At 55.3% G+C, this 23,664-nt stretch overlaps 1 protein-coding gene across 1 annotated transcript; it reads left to right on the forward strand.

Annotated features, from left to right (window-relative positions):
* Positions 1-825: 825 nt before the first annotated feature.
* Positions 826-23,254, forward strand: ITGB3 (integrin subunit beta 3). Its single transcript, XM_009461937.2, has 15 exons — positions 826-1,175; positions 6,446-6,531; positions 10,950-11,142; positions 13,178-13,430; positions 13,911-14,073; positions 14,698-14,859; positions 15,013-15,108; positions 15,320-15,409; positions 15,796-15,930; positions 16,411-16,840; positions 19,125-19,347; positions 19,528-19,628; positions 19,756-19,875; positions 20,941-21,107; positions 21,871-23,254. Exons 1-15 carry the CDS (start codon positions 1,007-1,009, stop codon positions 21,937-21,939), a joined length of 2,457 nt encoding a protein of 818 aa, XP_009460212.2. The 5' UTR covers positions 826-1,006; the 3' UTR covers positions 21,940-23,254.
* Positions 23,255-23,664: the final 410 nt, after the last annotated feature.

A 23,664-nucleotide genomic window follows, 5' to 3' on the forward strand; every position in this document is an offset into this window, starting at 1 on the left:
AGCGACTTGCACATCGCCCCACAGCTTCTGGCACTGCCAGGCTGTGGCTGCAGCTCTCAGCACCCACGCGAGCTCGTTTTCTGCTGTCTGGTATTTCTGTGTTTTGGATCGTCCTGACCCAGGGTTGTGTCATTACTGTCCCCAGCCACTGTCACCTGGTGGGAGGGAGCAGCCCAGGGCTCCAGGGAAACAGCCCTTCTCTCCCTTTTGCCCCCCAACCCATATTTTGAGTGCCCGAGTTTCCCCATCTCCAAGAAGGACCTTGGTATTGCAGGGGAACAAGAAGTTTATAAAACCCCTTCGGGAGGCACCCACAAGCAGTTCCAGCATTTCAGCAGGGGCAATTCTTGTGCAGATCCAACTCCCTGTATTTGCTCAGTACAGAACCAATTTCTGAGGACACAGAGGGGAAAAAACAATACAAGTGAGAAGAAAATCAGGTCCAAATTATCTGACCCAAAGCTGAACTTCCCTGCCCTTGTGATGTCCAGGTTTATACCCAAATTGCTGGTTTCACCAGGTCCAGTTCTTGGCTGGGTCTTACTCAGCTCCCAGCTCTGTTTCAGCAGAGATAGTCCCATTTGCACCAGACCAGTGCTTCGAGGAGGGGACCTGAGAACCCACACTTTCCTATCTGTATGTATTTGTTCTATTTCCCCTTAAATCCTTGAACTCAGAGGCAGCTCAGACTGGGTGTAAAACCCAGGCTGCCTTTCATGCAAGAGTTAATAAAAGGAGGGAGTGAGCAAGATTTCGCAAGGAATTAAAAACAGGCGAAAGAGCCTATGGGAAAAAGCCTGTTACCAGCCCCAGGGCTGTAGGTCACCAGTGCCGTGTACTTGCTGCCAGAGTTTATTAGGCCCTTGTCGGAGCTGTGAGAGAAAAAAAACCATGAGGAGCTGCAGACAGAGCGGGCGGGGGCACTCCCTGACTCAAAACTGAGTGACAGCCAGTGCAGTTTCCTCCGGCCGGCCCTGCTTGCCATGTGTGTCATATACCCAGACTCATGATTCATCTCCTGGACTGCTCAAAACTCCGGCTGCCCCAGAGCTGCTCTCCATCGTTCACGGCGGGGCTGGTCCAAGCAGCCCCCCACGCTCGGGGCTTGGAGGAGAAGATGGGAAAACTCTGCGTGGCTCTCGGGATCCTTGTGCTCTGCGCTGCTGGCGGCTGGGGTAGGTTTACAACCCGTAATGCTGTTGCTTGCTTAAAGCCATGTCATTTAGTGATTATATTGCCTGTTATTTCCCAAAATCCCAGGACTTTCTGCATTCCCAGGGTCTGCGATTTCCCAGGAAAATCGCTCAGAGGGGGAGCTGGCAGCCTGAAACCTCAGCGTGGTTCCCAAATAGAAAGCACCGCTCAAGCTGGTTCAGCTTCAGCTGGGTCGAGGCCAGGAGGGTTTCTCAAAGATGTTATAGGGTCAAGACAGGGTTTGGTGCGTTATTCTCGCACTGGGTACAGCAAGTTTATATTCTCTACCTACGCAGTGTTTGGCTCCAGGTACTGGTTTGTAATGGAAGAACTGGTGTGTGACTTGGGCTCTGTCCTTAATAAACAGAAAATATGCTGGGGGAGTTTCCAGGGCAGATAGTCACTGTATCCATGTCATTTTAAGGGCATGAAGTATATTTAAGTCAGCATTGCTGTGTTGTGTTATTTTTTCTCATGCTATTTTGGTGCTTTTCTTTAAAAACTCTGATTTCTGGCATCAGGGGATCTCAGGACAAATGTAGTTTGTATTAAAAAAAAAAAAAAAATCCCATATCTGAAGCATGGAGAAGAAGGTAAAAAAGCATTATCTCCTCCCCAGGTGTGTTTCCGAGGCTCAAAGTCAATCCTGCAACTGCAAAATGGTGCGGTGTTTTCAGCTCCTGATTTGTAAATCAGTCCCATTGCTTTCAAGGCCAGACTCGAGGGGGTTTTGGGCAACATTGTTCTGTCTAAAGAATTCCAGACTTCGGTGAATTCCCAGGAACAGCCTGAGGCTCCGATCTGCTGCCTGAGCGAGTTGTCATCAGTACAGGACATAGGATAACCCCTGGAAGAGTTTGAGTTTGTAGAGCTGCAGTTTGGGGCTGTGCAGACGATTTTTCTGCTCCTCTGTGTTGGTGCCTGTAATCAGCTGAGCTCAGTTTGGGGCATCCCCTCTCCGGGAAGATGCTGGCAGACAGGGAGAGGTTCAGGGAAAAGACACAGCCCCAGGATGGCGTGGGCAGGAGATGAGCCAGAAACGCCCAAATCCTTATCGCTGAGTCAAGCAGAAAGGCCAGAGAGGATGTAAGTACGGTTTGTGTCTTTATCGAGTTTTATAAAATATCAAGTTTTCTGTGTGCACATTGTTGCACAACTTGGCAGAGGAGGAAAAAACAAAGTGTGTGGCTGTCTCATGTGGTACGTAAGAGGAGGTTACTTGGAGTGCAGATTGAGGACTGAGTAATTTTCTCCAGCCAGGGAAGGGTTATGCTCAGCCACAGACGTCTGGGGTATTTCGAGTGCATCATTTCACCTCGCTGGGGGCCACAGCGCTGCCCAGCCCCAGGCGGGTGGTTCCCATGCTGTCCTGTTTATCTCCTGTTTCCCTGTATTTCAAGTGCTAGGATTTCTTTTTTTATAAAGCTTGAGTCTTTAGGATCAGATCGTTATATAAGACCAGCTGCTTTTGTAGTAAAAAAAATGCAGCTTTTGTATTTGGGTTTATTAGTTTTTATGGCTAGAAAAACAAGCCCCAAAAATGAAGAAAAAAAAAAAAAGAAAGAACTAAAACCCACAGAATTTATTAGTTTAGGCTGTGATGGGATCTTGTTAACCTGCTCACAGCCAGGCAGCATCCTGAGCCTGGGAAGCAGTGCTGGGCACTCACAGGGCCACAACCTGAGGGGGCTCAAGCTGCAGCATCCTCTGCCCTCCTCTGCCTGTGCTTTTGCTCCTACATTGCTCCAAGGTCCCCCCTCCCCGCCTCCCTCCCGCAAAGCCCTCCCGACACTGCACCCTGCGTCCGGCCATGCAAGCAGTGCTGGAAATGCCAAAATAGAGGCATTTCCCCGCAATCAGGGGGGTGAGGCTACCAGCTTGCACTAGGAGGAGACACATGTTTGGATGGTGATAACTGCCCTGTGCTAACCACCGCTGGCGCCTGGGGGATTTTGGCCCCTTCCCACGGGAAAGGGATGGTCCTGCTCAAGCCAGCCCTGGGTTAAGTGCAACCAAGAATGGCTCCGTACTGTGCTGGAGGTTGGGGAAGGGTCCTCCATCCCCAGGCACGTGTCTCGGTCATGGAGCGATGGAGATCACGGGGACCACAGGTCTGCGTGAGTCTGGAGCAGACACCCCCAGGCTGGGGCTTCAGGCAGCCCGAGGGGGCAGGTACTGACCTGCAGGGACCCCCTGGGCAAAGCCACTGCTGCCGGAAATGGCATGGTGGCATGATATGATGGCAGACCCCAGGGCAGCCTCGAGTATGGCAGCATCCCTCCCACAGGGACCCTCCATGCTGCAGCCCCATCTAACCCCATGTGCTGCTCCCTGGCAATGGGGCTGCTGCTCTGCCTGGGCAGGACAGCCCAGCTTGTGGCCCTCATGCCAAAACCAAGAAAATTGGGTTTACATCTCTTGCATGGAGGGTGGACACCAGATCAAGGACCCCTGGGCTGTGGGGTGGCAGCAGGAGGGGAGGAGAGGAAGCCACCTGGGCCCAGAGGCTGCGCACAAGCAGGAGGTAATTTGTACCAAATGCTGGAGAGCAGATGAGCTCTCCAGCTGAAAGGGACAGTACTGGGGCTTGTTAGCGCCAGAGCTCAGGTTTTGCAGCATGAGGAGGCAAAGCAGAGGCAGCCAGGGGCTTGGCCAGCAGATACAAGCTTGGAAATCCTCCATGTCGTGTTTCAGTGCAGCCAGGTCTTGCTGAGACCAAGGTTAACACTCCACAGGGGAAACTGAGGGAGGGAGCAGCTGAGGGACTTGGCTCAAGTCACAGGGGAAACCTGTTTGAGATAGGATTTGGACCAATGTGTCTCACATCCCAGATGCTGGTGTGAGCCCTGGGTTCCGCCCCCTGGCTGGGAGCGTGGCTGGAGCACCCATGGGTGGCAGGGGCCCTTGTCAGCTCTGCACTTCCCCAGCAAACTGGATGCGAGGGCAGAGCCAGGTGACTAAACCATCCTATGGCAAGCTAAAACCCACCCCTGAGGGAACAAACCCCACTACTGGCATTAAATAGCAGTCTGGGCCAGGAGCATTGGTGGTGGTACTGGGTGCTTATAACCCTGCCCCAGCCAGGGCTGCAGCCACCATGGCCGTGAGTCAGCAGCTGGACACGGCAGCTACAGGGAGGGACATGAGAGCGGAAAGCAATTAAACTCCTGGCACGGAGCAGGCAGCTACCTGGCACCTCTCCCCCCATCGCTGACCGAGGAGCCATGGTGCTGGTCCAGGTATCAAAGCATCAGGGCTCCCCAAGGACCTGCAGTTTTGGAAGCTGTTCTCGTGTTTGGGCATGTGGCCCCAGGGTTGGCAGCTCTGAGAGTTTAATCGTGAGCACCTCGAGCCACCAGGGCCATCCCTCTCCCTGAGGGCTGCCAGGGTAATGCCTCCCCTGCCATCCCCGGAGGGCTGAGCCACTGCCAGCCACGCTGGAACTGGCTCCCAGCTGCACGGCACAGTGCAAATCCAAAGCACGTGCCACACACTGGGCTGCAGCTGCCAGCACTTGGCAAGGCAGGAGGGATTTCACATGGACACAGCAGGAACAGGCGTGAGAAGCGGGAGCCAGCACTGTTGGTGCTGCTGCTGCTTTCCGAGAGCTCTTTGCCTTCTCCCTGCTCAGCCCCAGCTATCCAGACTTATCCAGCCCAGGCAGCAATACTGCTGTTAACACATTGCTAAGTAGCCTTGGTGCAGAAAGCACCTGTCGCTCTTTTGGGCAACGCTAAATTTAAAGTCTTTCCCATCCTCACACGCTGCAGCCGGTATTTTGGTGTATGGGGAGAGCTCTGGGAGTGGATACAAGCCCAAAACTGGTGCTGAGCTGTGCAGTTGGGTTTTAGCCTTTAACTTAGTCCCCCTGCATGGGATGAGCAGGAGGTGCATGTGGCAGAGGTCTGATGGGGCACACAAGCCCTGGTGCCCTGAGGCACGTCCCCGAGCATGTCCAGCTCAGCCTGTGACATCACCCTTGTACAGACATACACATCCACGATGCTGCACACGCGGCTACTGTACACACACGGGTGTACACTCAGGCTTCCGGACGGCATGCCAGCGGACTCAAGCACACGGTGCTGTCGCCGTGGTTCCGCCAAAAGACCTGATGACATCGTTTCACCGTTTCCTCTTTCTGCTTCATGTTGCATTTCCGGCAGCTATGGAAAATGCCGCTTTTTCTGCCTGCGGCTGCCAGGGAGAGCCCTGGGCGGGGACAGGGGGACACAGGGCAAAGGGGAGACCCCAGTGCCTGCTGCTTTATGCCTGCATCCCCCAGGCTCCCCAGGCTGCAGTGTTCCCCCAACCAAGCAGGCACATGGCTGCAGTCTGCTCTGCACAGGGAATCCTAAAACTCTGCCAAGATGCTTGTGCCCCAGGAGGGAGGAAGAGCTGAGGTTGATGCCACCGCAGCCGTGCCCCCAGCCGCTCACTGCATCGGCCATTGGCAGTCGGACCCACACAGTCCTGCCTCTGCCAGAGGAGCTCCTCCTGCCCGGGCAGGCACTGGCGCTGCCCTGGGGTCCCTGCGGGCATTTTGGGGCCCTTTAATCCCCCACACGGACCTGCTGGCCTCTGACCTTCACGACTGGTGCCAGCATGCATCTCCCAAAGTCCTCACTGCCACTTCCACGGACAGAGCCCAACCTTTGCCCGGGGCATTGGTGCAAACCACTGTCAGCACGTTTCTGGACTCGTGCCCTTTCCCTCCCCTTCTTTCCCTGGTTTGAACTCGAGCCAACACCAGCCATGAGTTTAACATCTGTACAAGAAGGCACCGACCACTCTGGTCGGGGGCGGTGGGAAGAGGCGGCTGTTCCCTGGCTGCTGGCAGGGCTGCAGGTACCACACTGCGCCCCTAGGAATTCACCCCTTCCCCCTCTCTGCTGCCCCAAAATGTCTGCAGGGAGGCACAAGGGGAGATGTGTCCCCTGCCGCCAGCACTGGGGGCTTCACTCCAACACGTGTGACATTGCAGGGATGGAGGGACCCTTTAAGGAGCTGACAGGTGGGAAATGATGCTCAGTCCTGGGCAGGATGAAGCCCAGCTGATACTGGGCTGGAGAGGCGGTTCTAAAAGGGGCAAGGAGGCAGTATTTGGGACTGGAAAAGGGGTTAGAGCAGAGCTCTGGTGGGATGGGGGCTGCATCTGCTCATGAAGCTGCTGGCTGAGCACTGAGACTTCAGCACACATGTGGATTTTGGGCTCTGCAGGTTGTAACCACTCTCTGTTTTGCTGTTTCAGGGGGTAACATCTGCACCACCCGCGGGGTGAACTCCTGCAAGCAGTGTCTGGCTGTGAGCCCCCTCTGTGCCTGGTGCTCTGCAGAGGTAAGAGCTGGGGAGAGGCTGAGCAGGGCTGAATTATGTCCCGGAGCAGAACAGGGGACATGTAGGAAGGGACAAGCCTCTGGGCAGTGGGATGGGGGCTGGTCCCTGCGTTACAGCCACAAGCTTGGTCTCCATCTGTTCCCACCATGTTTAAACACATTCCTTGGCAGCATCTGGCTCTGACCACAGCTTGAGATGCATATCATGGGGCTCCAGCTGCCTGTTCCTGCCTTGCTCTGAAAATCTGTCCCTTATCTTGGGTGCATCTGTGGGAGCTACATCAAGCTGGCTGGGAAATGCTGATGTTTATGCTGGGAATTCACTTTGTCGCTCAAAAAATGTACATTTGAAAACCTAGTTTACTTTTGGTTTGATTCTTGAAAACCCATTATAAAGCTCTGGCTAAAGGAGTTTAATTGCTGGAAGGGCTGGAAAGGGAAGGGGGCCTGGTGGGAGGAATAAAAAAATACTGATTATAAGTTAGGGTTTGGGTTTAAAAGCCTTTTTTTCATTGGAAAGAGGGGGAGGGAAGACAAGGTGCCTGGTTTTTGTTACTGAGCTAAAGAGGATGTGAGAGCTGAGCTGTGGCTTTAAAATCACCTTGTTTGGGTGGGTGAGAACCTGGAAGATCTGCCACTATCCCCTCCAAAAATGCTGCCCTGGGGTTTAGTCCATGGGGTGGTAAGAGGAGGGAGTTGCCCAACAGATGGGAGAGCAGCCCCAGGGCAGAGACAAGGGGAGGTGAGGCTGGGATGGGGAGAGGTGATGAAACCTCCTTCAGGGCTTCACTAGCTGTGAGCAGTTCCCCCTCTGGCAAGGCTTTTCTTGCTTTCTGCTTCTCCATCCGTGAAACTCTGCTTCCTCTGGCTGCGGTTGTGCCTGTGGTGCCCACCGGGACTGGGAAAAGACCTGGGAAAAAGTGATCCAAGCTGGAAAACGCTATTGGATCCTGCCTGCATGGCCTGATGCTTTGGGGTCAGTGCGTATATGGAGGGAATGCCTCTGCTTGCTGTGCCCATCAGATACTGCCAGGACCTCGGTGTGCAGTGTGAATAAAGATGCTTGTGCCCTGTCTTATCTCTCACAAGGAGTGGCTGAACTTTGCAGCGTGATAAGGGACTTCGCTCCCCGCTGGCTGGGCTGGGCTGGGCTTGCTCCTTCCCAGCCACCTTCCTGGGCCAAGCTGCTGTCCTGACATTGCAGCAGGGGCTGTGGTGGGGTTGTTTTTTTTTTTTTCTCCACATCAGCAAAGGTTTCCAAAAAAGGAAATATTTCTAGTGCTGCTCAGGGCCGTGCTCACAGACAGACAGACATGACAAGCAGTGAGGGAGCCGTCCTGCTGCCAGCAACCAGCTCCCGGATAGCCAGGCTGTGCAAACTCTGCTCAGCAACTCTGCCTCCAACATTTGGACCACATTGTCTTAATTTAGCAAATGAGGGATTTTTCTGTGGGTTTGTTTAATTTCCCTGGGGTGGGGGAGGTCTCTGATACTGCCCCCCCTTTTTTTCTTAAAGGGACAGTGCCCTTATTTGTGCTCTTTCTGCTCCCACTGCAGCCCTTTCACATCTATGCTGCCCTCCCAAGGAGCCAGGGGTTATCAGTTACTCCTGCTCGGTCCTGGCTTTGGGCAGGAAAGGATTTCATTGTGATGTCTTGTGATCACTGACCCCACTAAGCACTGATGCAGAGGAAAATTGAGTTTTATTAATTTTTCAGAGACCTTGACTATTCTCACCAACAAATACATGTGCCCATCCACTGACTTTTCCTTTTGGAAAAAGTCAGCCAAGCCTTAACACTGAGGCGTGGCTCTAAAATCACTTTGGAGATTATTGTGGCAGATCGTCCAGGGTCTCACCCACCCGATATGTCACTCACTCTGGTTCTCTTGGAGGAAAGGTGGAGGCAAGACTAGACCAGGGTTTGATTTAGAGAAGTTGCTGGAAAGTTTTAGCTTAATCTGTGGAAGCATCTGTGCTTTGGGTCCTCCCAGGAGCTCGTCTGCAGGGAAGCTGATGCTGCATGTGGTTGCCTTCAAGATGAAAACGAAGATGCCCTGGGGATGTGTGAGTTCCCACAGCCTCTCTGCCCAGCACTGAGGGAGCTCAGGGACGGAGCTGGCTCTGCCAGCACCCTGCCTGACCCTGCCCTCACTTACAGGGTTTGGTGGCACCAATCAGGGGATAAAATGATCAAGTTTCCCATCCTGGAGGGAGCTTGAGCAGATGCTGAGCTGAAACCTCCTTCCTTGCAGCAGGACAGAGGTGGTCAAAGGGGAGGTGGAGCTGGGGAGCATCTCAGCCAAGGGGTGCGGGACAGCTTGTGACAGAGGAGGTGGGAACACATATCCCCCAGCCCCTGCAGCATCTCCATGATGGGGAGCCGATGCCATCAGGGCCATGCTGATGGGAAAGTGGGGTTTGCAGGGTGTGTCCCAGTGGATGAAGTCCCTGTGCTGTGAGTTTGTCACTAGCAAGCCTGGGCTGCCTCTGGGTCGCTCCTACCTGGGGCTGTGTCCAAGTCACTGAGTCCACAAGTCTACAGAGACTGGGGCGGGGGTGAGGTGGGGAATAGACTAGGGGCTGCAAGGGCCTCATAGCCAAATGACCCATTGATGGTACCATAACTTTTCCTTTGCCTTCTGCAGTAATTTTGTTGCTGGGGAGGCTCCTGTGAGTCCTGAGTCAATCATGATGTTTAGGGCTCCAGGGAAAGAGGAAGGATGCAGCCCTGGGGTTAAATAGCTTCTCCATGGAAATCTTGCAGTAGGAATGATGCTGTTAATCCCATAAGGTACTACATGTCCTTTGAGGGCCTGGGAGTCCCTCTGGATCTCCACGTATCACCCAGTGCTGCAGTTAAAAACCTGTCTGCTGAGCCTGCTTTTCACCCGCATATCTTTCCAGTGATTTCCCCGCCTGGGACAGGAATGTACATGATGATTGATGGGATCTGGAATAAACCAGGCACCTCTTCCCACAGCAGGAAGCCTCGTGGGGCACGCCTGCAGGGCAGGTGGGTGGGTGCAAGGGAGCTAATTTAGAGGGATGACTTGTCGTCTTCACTGACAGCATGCTGTCCAGGCAGTAAGGGTGGGAGCAGGAGGCCACAGGGGAAGAACACGCCTGCTGAGGTATTTTTCTGGCTGTTGCTTGGTCACTGTTTCCAGAGGGCTGTAGGCCAGCCAGGGCCTCTTGACACTGTTCGCACTTTTCCACTTGTTTGCTTAAAACACACAAATTCATTCCTGGGTTCAGGCAGCCTGAACCTGGGGGAGCTGATATCCTGGATGGGGAACCTCTCCAGTGCTGGGAGGCTGCAGTGTTGGGGTCCAGCTTCCCAGGACCAGGGAGGGAGCTGAACTAGCTGCACCGGGACTTGTGCCACCCCCCTTTGCTGCAGGGAAAGGCTGTGCCAGTCTGCTGGAGGACTTTGAATGTCAAAACATTTAGGCTGTAGGAGGGAGATGAAGAAACCCCTTGGAGGGGAGGGTGGCTGCTGCCTGGCGGGGAATGCACAGCAGCAGATCCTGGCAGTGTTGGGCTGTGAAGGAAATTCTTCCCTGTCTTCATGACAAACCGAAGTGATGGGAGCCCTTCTGAATGTGCCGTGATAAGGACAAGGAGCCGGGAGCTTTCTAGGAAAGGAGGGATGGAGCTGGAGCCCCACTGTGACTCTACACTTTGTGCTTCCCCCTGACGGGCACTTGACAGCCTCTCCTGCAGCCCTGTTGCCTTTTTGCTCTTTCGCTCCTTTTTTGGTTCTCCTTTCCCCCAGCCAGCTCCATCCGGCAGGAAGCTGGAGAGCTGGAGATAAGCCTGTACCGTTCTTGGACAGGAACCAAGCCCTGCTTCATGCAATAGGCTCACCCACAGCAGGGCTGTTCCTTGCTTGCGGTGGGCTTTCTAAGAGCATGTGTTGAGAAAATCAGGGGGAAAAGGTGGCTTGTCTTTTGCCAAAGTTTAGAAAATAATAAAAAAAGTCCCAGACTCTGCCCCTCACCCCCAGCCTGCCATGTTCACATCCCACCTCACCCTCTTCTAGCCATCCCATGTAGATGAGCTTTCCTTTTAGCTTTGCCAAAACGCAAACCAAACCAGAGGCTCCAGCTGCTAGCAGTCAGAAGGGGGTTTGGCAGGGATAAATTATCCACTGCTCCTTGCCAGGGGTTACTGAGCAACCCTGCAGGGCACAGCAGACCCAAACCTGCTCTGAGCCCCAGCAGGACTTGCTGATCCTAGATCCCTTCTGTCTGCCACCTCCCTCAAGTAGCGACAGTGTGGCCCAAAAAGCCTCTTATCCTGGTCTTGCATTAGGTATGATAAAGCAAGGGCTCTCCAGGGAAAAGAAGGCCCTCTCTCTTCTTCCTGGCATAACCCCAGGGGAGCTGGCTCCTGACCACATCCCTCTCCTGCAGGTCTTGGCACAGTCATCCCCTCGCTGTGACCTGCGCGCCAACCTCCTGCAAAACGGCTGCGGGCAGGACTACATCGAATTCCCCACCAGCACCGTGACCATCCTGGAGGACCGACCCCTCAGCAACAAGGGCTCGGGGAGCTCCACCACCACCCAGATGAGCCCCCAGAAAATACAGTTGAACCTGCGGCCGGGTAAGAGCCCCCAAACTGCTGCGGGAAGGAGAGATGCAGTGGGAAAAACCCAAAGGGCTCAAGCAATGAGGGAGCCATCGCTCTGCCTCAGTGGCTAAGGCTGTCTTATGTCCACTGAGGGCAAGACCAGGCTGGGGGCTGCACCAAACCCTCCAGGAACATCCCTGATGGGCAGCCGGGCTGTCTGCAAGCAGATTTCTGCTGTTCAGTCTCTTGGCTCAATCCTGTGGTACCCCAAGGGGCAGGATGGGGTGCAATTTCAATAATGTACGGGCTTATTTTATAAAGCCATTTAGACCTTAGCCACTGCTGCTGCACTCTGAATGCTTTGGTGGAAGTCAGCTTGTGTCTAACAAGCTGTAGAGCAGCTGGCAGGGTTGGAATGCCAACAGGTTCCTGTAATTTCCCAGGCTCATTTCAGCCAGGCAGGCTGGAGCCAATTAACTGTTATGGTCGTTTGCCAGCATCGAGGAGTTTCAAGCGATGCCAGGCAGGAGGCAAAACTAACAGACACCACTCACCTAAGGTCACAAAACCAGTTTGGGGAATGTGGAGCGAGTGGTGCCATCACCACACTCTGCCCCACACATAACCCACCCCTGGCCATCCACTCATGGATGACTCTTCCAGTCTCAGCAGGAATAATTTTGGTCCCTTGTGCTCATTAAAGCCTCGGGGACAGATATCAGTGGCTGATAGCACATGGCATGCTGTGCACATCCCTGGGCCTGGCCAAGAGGAGTCCTGACCCATCTGAATGACAGCAGTCTGAAATGTCCCCACACAATGGGGACATGTAGCTGCTAAGTGGCCCTTGCTTTATTTAAGTCTAAAGGTATTTGACAGGAGGCTGGTAGGTGTGGTGCTCTGGAGAGGAACAGAGGCAGTGTGCAGTGCCCTAAGTCCCTGTTCTTGGAAGCAGTACAAGAAAATCCCAGCTTGATACCATCTCTGCCCAACCAAGAAGGCTTGGCATGAGTCATCTGCCTTGACTCATGAATCAAGACCAAATGCTGAAGGATATAAGTAAGACAGGTCACAGCCCGTGTCCCACAGGTTCAGAGTCCTTATGGTTTTAGCTCAACAAGGAGAAACAGATGCTCTCTGAGTGCAAAGTTGGGACACCTGACTACATGGTGGTGCTCCAGCAATGCAGCTGGAGGGGGAATGGGGCTCTTTGGGCTCTCATAGATTTTGAAACTTTCTCCATCCTGAAAGTCAGAATGTGACGCAGATTTAGAAGGAAATATGAAAACAATAATAATTTAAGCTTAAGTAGAGCTTTTTTCCTCAACATCTGAGGTGTTCTGAGAAGGCTGCAGCTGTGCCCCAGCTTACATTTCAAAGAATAGCAAGAAAAAACCTTTGTCTCTTTTAAAAGGCAAAAAGAAAAGGTCAACCCAAACTGTTTTCAGCATTTTTTTTAAATGCAAAAGTCATTGAAACTGGCCTGTTCCCCAGAAGGTTCTGTCTAAGAAGGTTTTTGTTTCAATGGAAAATGTTTCACCAAAAATTTCCCAGAAGGGGTTGGGAGGAGCCAAGAGGAGAGGGAAGGAACAGGGATGGGGGAGGCCCTGGGAGATGCTCAGAGTCCTTGGGAGCTCAGAGAAGTCAGGAACAGCCATAGAGCCCCCTGATAATCCCTGTAAGACCTGCTGCCCAATTGCTGGGTGTTTCACTTACTCCATCCAGCATGTATTGGTCATGCTGTTCATGCAGGACAGCTTGGGGGTCAGGTCTGAGCAGGAGGGTCTGCTCACATCCTGGTATAATGAGAGGTTTGGAGAACAGGAGCCATAAGCCACACTTGCCATCTCCAAGGGGTGCACAGCATATTTCCTGTGCAAGCACCCTCCCCTAAGAACTTCGCCTCTTTGTGTCTGTTTAACTGTGATGTTCTCATCTCAGCAGCTTTAAACCATCTTCTTGGGTTCCTGCTGACCCCATAGGTTAACTTTCTCCTTAGTCCTGTGATAAGCCCCCTTTGCTCCTCCGAGGAGTGGATCTCTCACTCCGCTGCCCTGTCACATTACAGATGACTCCCAGATCTTTCGTGTCCAAGTGCGTCAAGTGGAAGACTACCCCGTGGATATCTACTACCTGATGGACCTGTCTAACTCCATGAAGGATGATCTGAAGAACATCCAGAACCTGGGCACCAAGCTGGCCAGTGAGATGCGCAAGCTCACCAGCAACCTACGCATCGGCTTTGGGGCCTTTGTGGACAAGCCCATTTCCCCCTACATGTATATCTCTCCTCCGCAAGCTATCACGAACCCTTGCTATGAGTAAGTCCTAGGCTGAGGGAGTCCTGTAAGGGCCAGAAGTTAATGGGACATCACTGGAATGTGGCTGGAAATCCATAGCAATGGATTTCAGCAGGGAGCTGGGTACCTGATTTTGGGCAGGGTTTAAACGCTGCTGCACCGCATGTTCTGCTGGCACAGGGAGGAGGAGCAGGTCTAAACTTTGAAGTGTCATTGTCACTGAAAAGGTGTTAAGGAAGCAAACAATTTTCCACCATTTTTCAGGAGAGATATTGAGGCTCAAAGAAAGTGAATCCTAAAAACCCCAGCAGGACAGAGGCTGCATCACTAGAACATGTGATTGATTTTTAGAAGGTCCTTCACCAGCCTCCAGCTATGTCCTTGGGCTCTTGAGGTGGTTGAGTCCTCTCAGCACATCCCAGACAGGACCATGGGATGTGGGAAGGATGGGAGCTGGAAGAGCCCTGTGAGCCTCATGCACTGACTGCTCTCCTCCTGCAGGATTGGGGAAACCTGCCTGCCCATGTTTGGCTACAAACATGTCCTGTCGCTTACGGACGAGGTGACCCGCTTCAACGAGGAGGTGCGGAAGCAGAGCGTCTCACGGAACCGTGACGCACCTGAGGGCGGCTTTGATGCCATCATCCAGGCCACCGTGTGTGAGGTAAGGGGCAAGAAGGCCTGGCTGGGGCTGAGAGAGGGTCATCAGGCTGGGCCTAGTGGGTTGGCAGGGACCACCCAAACACACCAGGACAAAGCTGTAAACTCTGTGGAGCTGCTGCAGGGCTGAGACCTGGACAGGGTGAATGTTCAACAAGGACATTTCTAGGCCAGTAGCCAAGGCAAGGGACGAGCAGGGCCCTTGCACAGTCCTGGGAGGAGAGAGGAGCAGAGCAGGTGCTTGGGGACTGCTGATGATCCCATGTCAGCCCTGTAGTAACCAGCCCAGAAGGGCCATCTTCTCCTGTGCCTGCACCTTGATTTTGCTGGAGATGGGAAGGGTTGCATCCCTCAGTCATTAACCACCTTGATTAACACTCCAGCAAATTAAAACCTGTCTTTCACCTGCACAAGCAGCCCATGCCCACTTGTCAGGATCCACAGCCCACACCCCCCCCCAGCACATCCCTGGGAGAGTGATTGCCCTCGGTTCCCTCTGCAGTGGCAGGTTGGTCCTTACAGCCAAGCCATGACCCAGGGTGGCAGTGAAGGCGGCAGCAGGGTGCTTACACGTAGGGCTGCCCTCGGCACGTGCTGCCACGCGACTGGGAGCTGCCTTTTGCTGCAGGAGAAAATCGGCTGGAGGAATGATGCTTCCCACCTGCTTGTCTTCACCACGGATGCCAAGACCCACATTGCGCTGGATGGCAGGCTGGCTGGCATCGTGCAGCCCAATGATGCCCAGTGCCACATTGACAAAGATAATTTCTACTCGGCCTCCACCACACTGGTAAACCCTGACCCATGCGTGGGGTTGGGGAGCCTGGAGCTCCTGTTGAGGGTCCCCATGGGATGGGAAAGGTGGTCCAGCTTGTAGAGCATGATGGGGACCAGGGTGGTTGGGGGTAGATGTTCCCAGGGTATAGCCTCTCCCCTTCCCCAGGACTATCCTTCTCTGGGCCTGATGACTGAGAAACTCTCGCAAAAGAACATCAACTTGATCTTTGCTGTGACGGATACAGTCGTGGGCCTCTACCAGGTAACAGCTGCTGTGCAAAGCCACCTTTATGGGGGGCTGGTGGGTTCCAAGGAGCACCCTTTGCAGCTGGCCATGGGTGGCCATACATAGACCAGCGGCCTCCTGTCCTATCAAAGCTCCTCAGGAAGCTCCCACGTGCCGAGACATGGTTTGGCCCAGCCATGGCACATTTACCTATCATGAGCAGACCATGCTTACGATATTTCTCCAGAACTACAGTGAGCTGATCCCAGGCACAACTGTGGGCACCTTGTCCAGAGACTCCAGCAACGTCCTGCAGCTCATAGTGGACTCCTATGGGGTGAGTGTACAGTGTGATGGCCCCACAACAGTTCTCTCCCTCCCAAAATAACCACTGCTTCACACTGCAAGCAGCCCACACAGATTTGGCAGCTGTCCCAGCTCTGAGCATCCTCCCTGGACCAGCTGTGAGCATCTGCCTCCACCCACACATGCAGGGACCCCGGGGAAGGGAGATCACTGTGTTCACCACCAGCCCCTTCCCATCCTTGAAGGCATTTCCCTGTGGAGAATGACGTAGTAGAGTCCTGAGAAAGACTTGCGGTGCTTGGCTCCTTTCCCATGCACATGGGAGCATCGCTGCAGTGCTCAGGAGGACCCCTCCCCGGGACTGAGCCCTGCCCAGCTTGTGCTGTCTTCTTCATCACTCCTCTCTCCTCCCCCCAGAAAATCCGCTCCAAGGTGGAGCTAGAGGTGCGTGACCTCCCCGAAGAGCTGTCCCTGGCCTTCAATGCCACCTGCCTCAACGACGAGGTCATCCCCGGGCTGAAGTCTTGCATGGGGCTCAAGATTGGGGACACGGTGAGGATCCTGTTCATGGGCTTGGTTTTTCTCCCCCTCTATGTAGCAGCGCTGCCAGCTCATCTGATGCTCTCCACCAGCACCGTCTGCTTGCCCCACCACCTCCTGGGTGACAGAGACCCTTGCAGGGCATGCTGTAAGCTCTTTGCAGTGGAGAGAGGGGTCCAGCTGGGTGGGTGCAAGAAGGAAAATGCTTTTCTGAGTCTGCTGGATGCAGACTCTGTAGTCCTCTAGCTCAGCCTGGGCTGCTGGCCATAGTGCATGGGCTTTTAGACTGATTTAGCCTGGTTACTGTGGCAGGCAGGTGCACTGCCCCAAACCGTGCTGGGACAGCTTTGAAAAGCCCAAAGAGACCTGGTGGGTCCCACTTCTGGTCTTCTTAAGCTTGGGCATGGATGAGAAGCTGAGCCCAGCCTGGAGCAGGTGCCCCAATACCATGCCAGGGGTACTGGCACCCAGACGCATCCCTCTGCCCTCCAGGTGAGCTTCAGCATTGAGGCCAAGGTACGGGGGTGCCCAAGGGAGCGGCAGAAATCCTTCACCATCAAACCTGTGGGCTTCAAGGACAGTCTGACGGTGATGGTGAACTTTGACTGTGACTGCTCCTGTGAGAGCCAAGCCGAGGCCAACAGCTCGTCCTGCAGCCGAGGCAATGGCACGCTGGAGTGCGGTGTGTGCCGCTGCAATCCTGGGCGCCTGGGCTTGCACTGCGAGTGCTCAGAGGAGGAGTACAACCCCTCACAGCAGGACAACTGCAGCCCCCGGCCGGGCCAGCCCCTCTGCAGCCAGCGTGGTGAGTGCACCTGCGGGCAGTGCGTGTGCCACAGCAGCGACTTTGGGAAGGTGACGGGCAAGTACTGCGAGTGCGACGACTTCTCCTGCGTCCGCTTCAAGGGCCAGATGTGCTCGGGTGAGTGCTGGGCTTAGAGGGGAAGCAGCTCAGGGCATTTACGCTGCCCGAACTCATGGACAAGGGAGATGCCAGCTATTTTGGGGCTTGTACTATTCATTGTCCCCACCTCTGGCTTGCTCAGCTGTGGCTCTCCCTGGACCAGCCCTGGGTCTGAAGCGATGCCGGGGGAATTATTCCCTTTTTGGCAGCTGGTATCACCTTCTGTGCCCAAGAGCCATGGCAGGGTGATGGGCTCTGAGGGTTAAAAGCAGACCTCAGTCCATGCTTAGACTCAGGAGTTCCACTGGGGTGGCTGGTGGGCCCTCAGAGAAGCATCTCTGGGGTGCGCAGAGCAGGGACCGGCTGGACCCTGCTCGAATTGCAGCCTCTGACATATCAGAGGTATTTCTCTGCAGGAGGAGACCCCGGGGTGGAGGAAGAGGGGTGAGGAGAGGCAATTTTTATCCTCCACCCAGTTCTTGAAGAGTCCCTTGGCAAAAGCATTGAGGAAGCAAATCTTCTACCCTTGCTGGCCTTACAGCATCACCTCTCCTGAATATTCATCTCTTCCATGTGCTATCAGACTCACCTGCTCCAGCCCCGGCTGCTGCTACTCTCAGTACTGGGGAGAGAGGGCCAGGTCCTTGGGTACTCTGCCCACGCCAGGGACCAGGGAAGGAGCCCCTCTCTCCAAAACACCCGTCCCAAGCCCCAAGAGTGGTTTCACATGTCCTGATGTGCCAGGGCCTCTTCCCCATTAGGAACCCCCATCTAGGGTTTCTCCCACCCATGTCTCCAGTAAGCACTGGAGGTCTGAGTGAACCCCAGTGCTCTGCCCCATCTCCTGTTTTTTGGGGGGATGTGAGAGGGGTGGCAGTGCCCGGGACGGGGGCATGAAGCTGTGGCACGTCCCCTCCAGGAGCAGAGCAGCCCGAAAGTGATTCAAGGTGGGAACAAGAGAGGGGTAGCCACCCCCTTTCCTATCCCCAGCCTCCCTCCGTGAGCCCAAGTGAGGTGGTTGCTAACACAGTGCCAAAAAAGCCACCGCTTTCCTGCTGCAATCTCAAAAAAACCCAGGAAAATGTCAGTGGCCATAGCTGATCCCACTCTGCCTGAGCCCAGCCTGGATGAGATGAAACCTGCTGGCCAGATGACACTCGATTCCTCCTCCCCACTGTCCCCAAATCGAGTTTTTTGGACCCCGCCTGCCCCCCAGCCCAACTTCATGGCTCACAGCTGCCTCTGTGCTGCTGGGATTGATCCTTTATCTTAACAGTCTGCTAATAACAGAGGTGCAAACGCTGGGATTTTCCCCCACCCTGAACAGTCAGTGCCCTCCGGAGCTGGGTGCCTGTCCCTGCTCCCACTGCCTGTTTGCACAATGGTGGGCAAAGGGTGGTGATGAAGCACTGCCCCCAGCCTGGGCAAGCTGTTAATTAACCTGATCTATCTGACCCTGCTGGCATCGACCCCGTCCCATTGAGCCACTTGTCTCCAGCCTCCCCATCTGTTTCCATGCCTTGTCACCCAGCACGGCACTATTTTCCTGTGACTCAGTCCTAGTTCCTCATCAACAGGGTTACACATTTATTTCTCATGCTAGTGCCCCTGAGGCCATGGCACGGATGGTGCCCAGCCGATCCCCCGCCAGGAGCAGCATTCCTGATGTGCCCCAGTGCACTCAGGGCTTGGGATGGGTTGGCGCACGCCAGCTCCATGGCGTTTCCACTGCTCACCAGGTCTTGTCTTTGAGCTGAAATCAAACCGCAGTCCAAATAGCTCCAGGCTTTGGCAGGACTTGAGCACGTCTGTCTGTCTGATTAAACTAGTCTCAGCGAGCGCGCAGAGCTTGTTGGGCTTTTCCCAGCAGTCAGCTTCCCCTGCCTGGTCCGGGGCTGGGAAACGAGTGGGATCTGGGGGGTTTGACCAGATGTCCTGACTCAATCTGAAATTAAAAGCCAAAGCTGGACTAGCTCAGAGACGGCTCTGATTGAGCATCTCCAGCTGCTGCTGCCAACCTGCCAGAACTGGGGCAGCTCAGCCTGGAATTTGGCAGTGTTTTCTTGTTTAGGTGGAATAAGAGGAGTGTTGGGGACACGGCAAAGGTTGAGGTTTGATGTGAGCTGCTGTGTGTCCCACCCCAAGGGTAGTGGAAAGGGGTTGTCCTGGGCGGCTGGTTTGCCTTGCCATGCCCATGGAGGTGGAGCTGCCACTCTGGGTACATGGGCATCCCATATGGGTGATTGCTAATGAGATCTATGGGGACACTTGAGGGTCCTGATGCCCTCTGGGTTGTCCCCAGGCCACGGGCAGTGCAACTGTGGAGACTGTCTGTGTGACTCAGACTGGACCGGTGACTACTGCAACTGCACCACCCGCACCGACACGTGCATGTCCAGCAACGGGCTGGTGTGCAGCGGCCATGGCTCCTGCATCTGCGGCAAATGTGACTGCACCCAGCCTGGCTCCTACGGTGACACCTGCGAGAAGTGTCCCACGTGCCCAGATGCCTGCACCATCAAAAAGTGAGAGAGGGCAGAGAGGTGGGATGGGTCATACCCCAGTGGTGCTGGCAGGAGCTCTCACCAGCTGCAGCCCGGTTGGGTTGGGATTGCAGCTATTTCTGCAGCCTGAGACCGAAAAATGTGATGGTTTCCCCAGGGAAAGCATGGAGGAGCTCACAGTACCTCCCTCTTCTTCCTCAGGGAGTGCGTGGAGTGCAAGAAGTTTGAGCGGGGAGTGCTGGTGGAGCAGCAGTCCTGCAGCCGCATGTGCCGCGACGAGATCGAGACGGTGCAGGAACTGGGTAAGACAGGAGACCCAAACACCTGCCCTAAAGTGTGGAAACGCGGTGGGGGCTGCGTACGCTCTCTGCTTTCCCTCCACGTGTGCCTCCCCTGGCTTGGGGGCCTCTGAGCCTCTCGCACTGGCAGGTGACAGGGGCAAGGACGCCGTGAACTGCACCTACAAGGATGAGGATGACTGCGTGGTGCGGTTCCAGTACTATGAGGACTCCAGCGGCAAGTCCATCCTCTACGTTATCGAGGAGCCAGGTAAGACCTGGCTGCTGTAGTCAGTCTAGGGGGGATGCGGAGCATGCTGTGCTGGGTTTATGTGCTAAATGCATGGGTTTTGAGTCCCCTGTGTACCTCCCACTCCAGTCAGGCTCCATGGTTAGGTGCTGAGAGGGCTTAAAGAGCTGCTTTGTTCCCTGCTCCGTGCCACCGGGACCATGATTTCCTGCCTCTGTCTCTCATTTCCCCACTGTGTTGCTCAGTTATTTCACCTCCTCATTGAGGCCAAGGATGGGGGCTCAACCTTCCCACTATCCTGATCCTGTTTCTGACTCCATGGGTGTGACTTTTCTCAAGAATCGGGTAAGAGCTGGGTCCCATTAGCCAGGTGGGAGGAATACTGCAGCTGTGCCCCAGGGCTGAGATACAGCAGCCCCCTGCAATGCAGAGCAGCCCCGGGGTCTCCAGCGACCTCAGGGTCTGATTTCCAGCTGAGCCGGGGGCTGTGTGGCCACAGATCCTTTGAAAGCAGGGCCATGAAGGCAGCTGCCAGCTCTCATTACAGCTGCCTGCCATTGGCAGGGCTGCAGCCCACCATCCCCAGCCCCTGCACCCAGAGGGGAGAGGCAGGTGAGGGCCAGGGTGGCTGCACAGCCCCGGGCAGTGTGCGGGAGAAGCAGGGTGGCTGCTGGGGTTCACACCGGATCTTGCCACCCTAGTCTGCCGATGCGGCATTGACGCACAGCCAGAGAGTGGAGGTGGTGCAGGGTGTCAGCCGGTCTGGTGGTTTGGGGATGAACTTCCACCAGCCCAAGGACTCGGTCTTCAGTGTCATCCCCCACCATGGATGGGACCTGTGACACCCCTGACCTGGACTGCTCCAGACTCGGATGCAGACCCCCACCCTATAGACAGGAGCTCAAGGATCTCGGCATGTGCACTGCTGTGCTCAAGGGTGGAGACTCCTGCTCCCTAACAGGGGAGGGTGAAGCCCTCCTGAGGCCAGAGGAGCTCCATGTACCCATGGCCAGGCAGCCCCAGAGCTGCTTTTAATTGCCCCAGTGGTGCCAAGCCCCCCTAACTCTGCCCTCTTCCCTCTGCCAGATTGCCCAAAAGGGCCGGACATCCTGGTGGTCCTGCTGTCAGTGATGGGTGCCATCCTACTCATCGGCCTCGCCGCCCTGCTCATCTGGAAGCTCCTCATCACCATCCACGACCGCCGGGAGTTTGCCCGTTTCGAGGAGGAGAAGGCCAGGGCCAAGTGGGACACGGTGAGGGCCAGCAGATTGGGTGTGCCAGGCAAGAGTCCATGAATCCCACAGCCCCTGGGTTGACTGGATCCAGATCCCAGTGCTCCCAGCACGAGAGCCTAGTTGCTGTCTGTGGTCCCAGGGCATGGTCCTTAGGGACCAGCTTGCCCCATCCCTCTCTGAAGCATGGCACAGTGTCACAGGCAGGACTCGGGGTGGCACTGCCAGCCTGGACACCCCTTCCCTGAACCCACTGTGGTCCCAGAGGCTGTGCACAGGCGACAGCAGATGTCCCAGATGATTTTCCCACTGCCAGCATATCCCAAGCACTTGTCACCAGCGTGACCCTCTTACTCACCGCTCACACCAGTGTTTCCATCCCGTGAGCGAGGCGGAAGGTCCCTCTTGCCACAGGGTGCTGGAAGGGCTGAGGCACCTGGAGCACAAGGAAGGGGGCTGGGATGGCACTGGTGCCTGTCCCCCACCTCTCCTCCACGTCCCCAGCGGGAAGGGATGGGGTGGCTCTTTTAGGATGTCTCTCTGCTCCTGAGTTCCTGCTGCCTTTCCTCTCCTCCATGGCAGCTTTTTCCTGCTCTCCCCCATGAAACCTCACGGGGAGCTGTTAAACTCCAGCCGTTTAAAGCTGGAGCAGCCAAAGCCTTGAGCAGAGTCATGGATCCACCACTCAATGCTGAAATGGTGCCTCCATTTCCCCAGCTGTAAAGTAAAGTGAATGCTTATGCCAAGCACAAAGCGATGATGCTCTTTTCCATTCTTCTTCCAGGGCCACAACCCTTTATACAAAGAGGCTACGTCTACCTTCACCAACATCACATACCGCGGGAACATGTAAGGATGCCACATCCAGCGCTGGCCGTGGGATCAGCCAAGGATCTGTGAGATCTTCTGGAGTCCGGTTTACAGAAAAGCTTGTGTGTGCCTGTGTGTGTGAGTGTGTCTGCGTGTAATTTAACAATCCCTTGACTGCCTCTGAGGCCCTGTTGCACGTCACCCCACTGTAACTGCAGAGACGTGCTTTCCACAGCAAACCTCCCGTCCTTACCTCTGTGGGTCGCCTCGCGGGAGCTGGCGGCCCTTCCATACACTGAATGTGGAGAAGCGGGACTTTCTCTGACTGGTGAGTCTGTGAACTGTTAGGTGCTCATTGGACCAAGACGATTTTGGGAGTGGCTGCTCGAACTAAAGGCTGAGCTGTGTTCTCCTCCATGGTCCGTGCTGATGAAGCTCTGCCTGCTCAGAGAGTCCCCTTGTGCACTGGACAGATGCGGTCCCCCTGGGTACAGGAGCCATCTCCTTGGGGGGCAGGGCAGCTATGCTTGCTGCCAGCAGGCAGGAGCCATCGCGTGGCTTTGTGGGTTGAGGACACCACTTGAGCAACCTGGCAGCCCCTTGCTTCTTGTAGCCACATGTTTCTGGCACTGCTGTGGCACAAGACAGTGAAAAGCAGCACCCCAGCATCACGATGCCCCTCCTCATTCCTTCCATATGCACTCAGTTTGCACTATGTAGCATCAGCTGTGCTGGTCCCAGATGCAGCCTGGCTCAGCTGCTGGGATGGTGCTGAGCTCCCCGTGCCCCCCTCCACCATCCCCATGCCACAGAGCACATGGATGTGCAGGCAGCAGCCTGGGCAGGGTTGTGATGCCCATTATCCCTTGAGTCCGGCCACGTCACTCTCTTTTCTGTGCTTTTTGGGCTGCGTAACTGCACCATGCTTGGTTTTCTGTTTAGCTCCGGCTTCCAGAAGAGCAGGCAGGGTTCAGGCCACGTCCTGCTGCCTGGGGCTGTGTATCACCTGTGGTTTGTCCCCTGTGGAAAAACAAAAACATGTCTCGGTAGCAGAGTTTGGCTGTGACAGTGCTGCTGCCTGGTCCATGCCCCAGCCAGAGCCTCATGCCTCTGTTCCCCTCGATTGCACCAAAAAGCAACAGAGACCTCGTGCTGTGTGTGGAGCTGCCCCCCAGAGCCCTGGCAACATGTTGGCTGAGCTGGTTGTGGTTGTGTTCCCCAGGTTCCTTGGCTGGCCTGTCCCCAGCAGCGTGGGAGCTGGGGCTGAGCCCCAGAGCCAGGGGTAGATGGGCAGCACCAGAGCGGCAGTGATTCATACCATAGAAATAAAAATAAATAAAATAAAAAATCTCAAGCTACTAATGGTGTTGGTGTCCACCCCAGCAGTCTGTGCCTAGGCCTCCTGACCTGTGGGTAGCCCCTGGCACCCCAGCATGACTCAGAGAGCTGGTCTGGGACAGGATGGGTTGAGGGATGGGGGAGCCAGTGCAAGCAGGGCTGTGGGCCCCCCATGGGGTTCTCTGCTGTGTTACTGGTGCCCTCCTGGGGGTGGGTAACACATCTGGGGGCACAAGACAGGCCAGAGCCTGCTGCAGACTGTGGTACTCCTGGCAGCCACCTCGCTTCATTGCAAGTGGGGTGAAGCCCAGCAGCCCCCCATCCTGCCCCACAGGTCCCTGTGAGCCCTTCAGTCTGCTGGAGAAGCCCCTGGAGGAGGTAGCTGGGCTGGAACCGCTGCAGGACCATCATCCCAGGGACAGCTGGGGCC

This window comes from Nipponia nippon, unplaced genomic scaffold, assembly GCF_047370975.1.
Source record: "Nipponia nippon isolate SJK-2023a ecotype South Korea unplaced genomic scaffold, ASM4737097v1 scaffold_32, whole genome shotgun sequence".
In the NCBI taxonomy this organism is placed as follows: Eukaryota; Metazoa; Chordata; class Aves; order Pelecaniformes; family Threskiornithidae; genus Nipponia; species Nipponia nippon.

Excerpts from the sequence above, each read along its gene's own strand:
- ITGB3 (XM_009461937.2), top strand. The coding sequence starts at position 1,007 with ATGATTCATCTCCTGGACTGCTCAAAACTCCGGCTGCCCCAGAGCTGC. Across the intron at positions 15,931-16,410 it reads GGCTCAAGATTGGGGACACG|GTGAGCTTCAGCATTGAGGC; the intron begins GTGAGGATCCTG and ends TCTGCCCTCCAG. Across the intron at positions 19,348-19,527 it reads GATGCCTGCACCATCAAAAA|GGAGTGCGTGGAGTGCAAGA; the intron begins GTGAGAGAGGGC and ends CTTCTTCCTCAG.